The sequence below is a fragment of the Etheostoma spectabile genome, chromosome 24 (assembly GCF_008692095.1).
Source record: "Etheostoma spectabile isolate EspeVRDwgs_2016 chromosome 24, UIUC_Espe_1.0, whole genome shotgun sequence".
Classification (NCBI taxonomy): domain Eukaryota; kingdom Metazoa; phylum Chordata; class Actinopteri; order Perciformes; family Percidae; genus Etheostoma; species Etheostoma spectabile.
In genome coordinates this window covers 69,553-69,929 of record NC_045756.1, presented here as the reverse complement: position 1 = coordinate 69,929, position 377 = coordinate 69,553, and the positions used below count along the sequence as shown (strand labels likewise).

The 377-nt window shown below is 33.7% G+C and overlaps 1 protein-coding gene across 1 annotated transcript in view; it reads right to left on the bottom strand.

Annotated features, from left to right (window-relative positions):
* The window catches only part of LOC116673800 (CLIP-associating protein 1), a gene marked incomplete in the record, with an annotated part of 89,945 nt that overhangs the window by 79,647 nt on the left and 9,921 nt on the right, over window positions 1–377 (bottom strand). The window contains 1 exon segment of the mRNA XM_032506069.1: window positions 13–88. Coding sequence (XP_032361960.1) covers window positions 13–88 — 76 coding nt within the window.

Below are 377 nucleotides of genomic sequence, written 5' to 3'. Positions count from 1 at the left end.
AGCAGGTCTTACCTGACTTGTGGGATCTCCGAGGAGGTTACAGATGTGAGGAACGATTTTACTGAGAGTCAGACTCTGAGAGCCAAACCTGGAAAAACAAAAACCCCCAAAAACATGAACCTTTGAGCAAAATAGCATTAAATAAAAACCCATTCTTAGATTTTAAAGTTGAGATATCTCAGCAGTTACTTTACTATGGCTGCTTTCTGCACAAAGTCTTTTATTTTGAAAAATAATCTGATAAAGAGTAGATCTATTTAGTGTTACAATAATTAGTCATTTAACACTTTCAGCCATTTTTAAGCAGATGTTACAAGAATTCATTGGTTCCAGCTTTTTAAAAGCTGAAGATTTTATCCTTTTTATGTTCTATATGT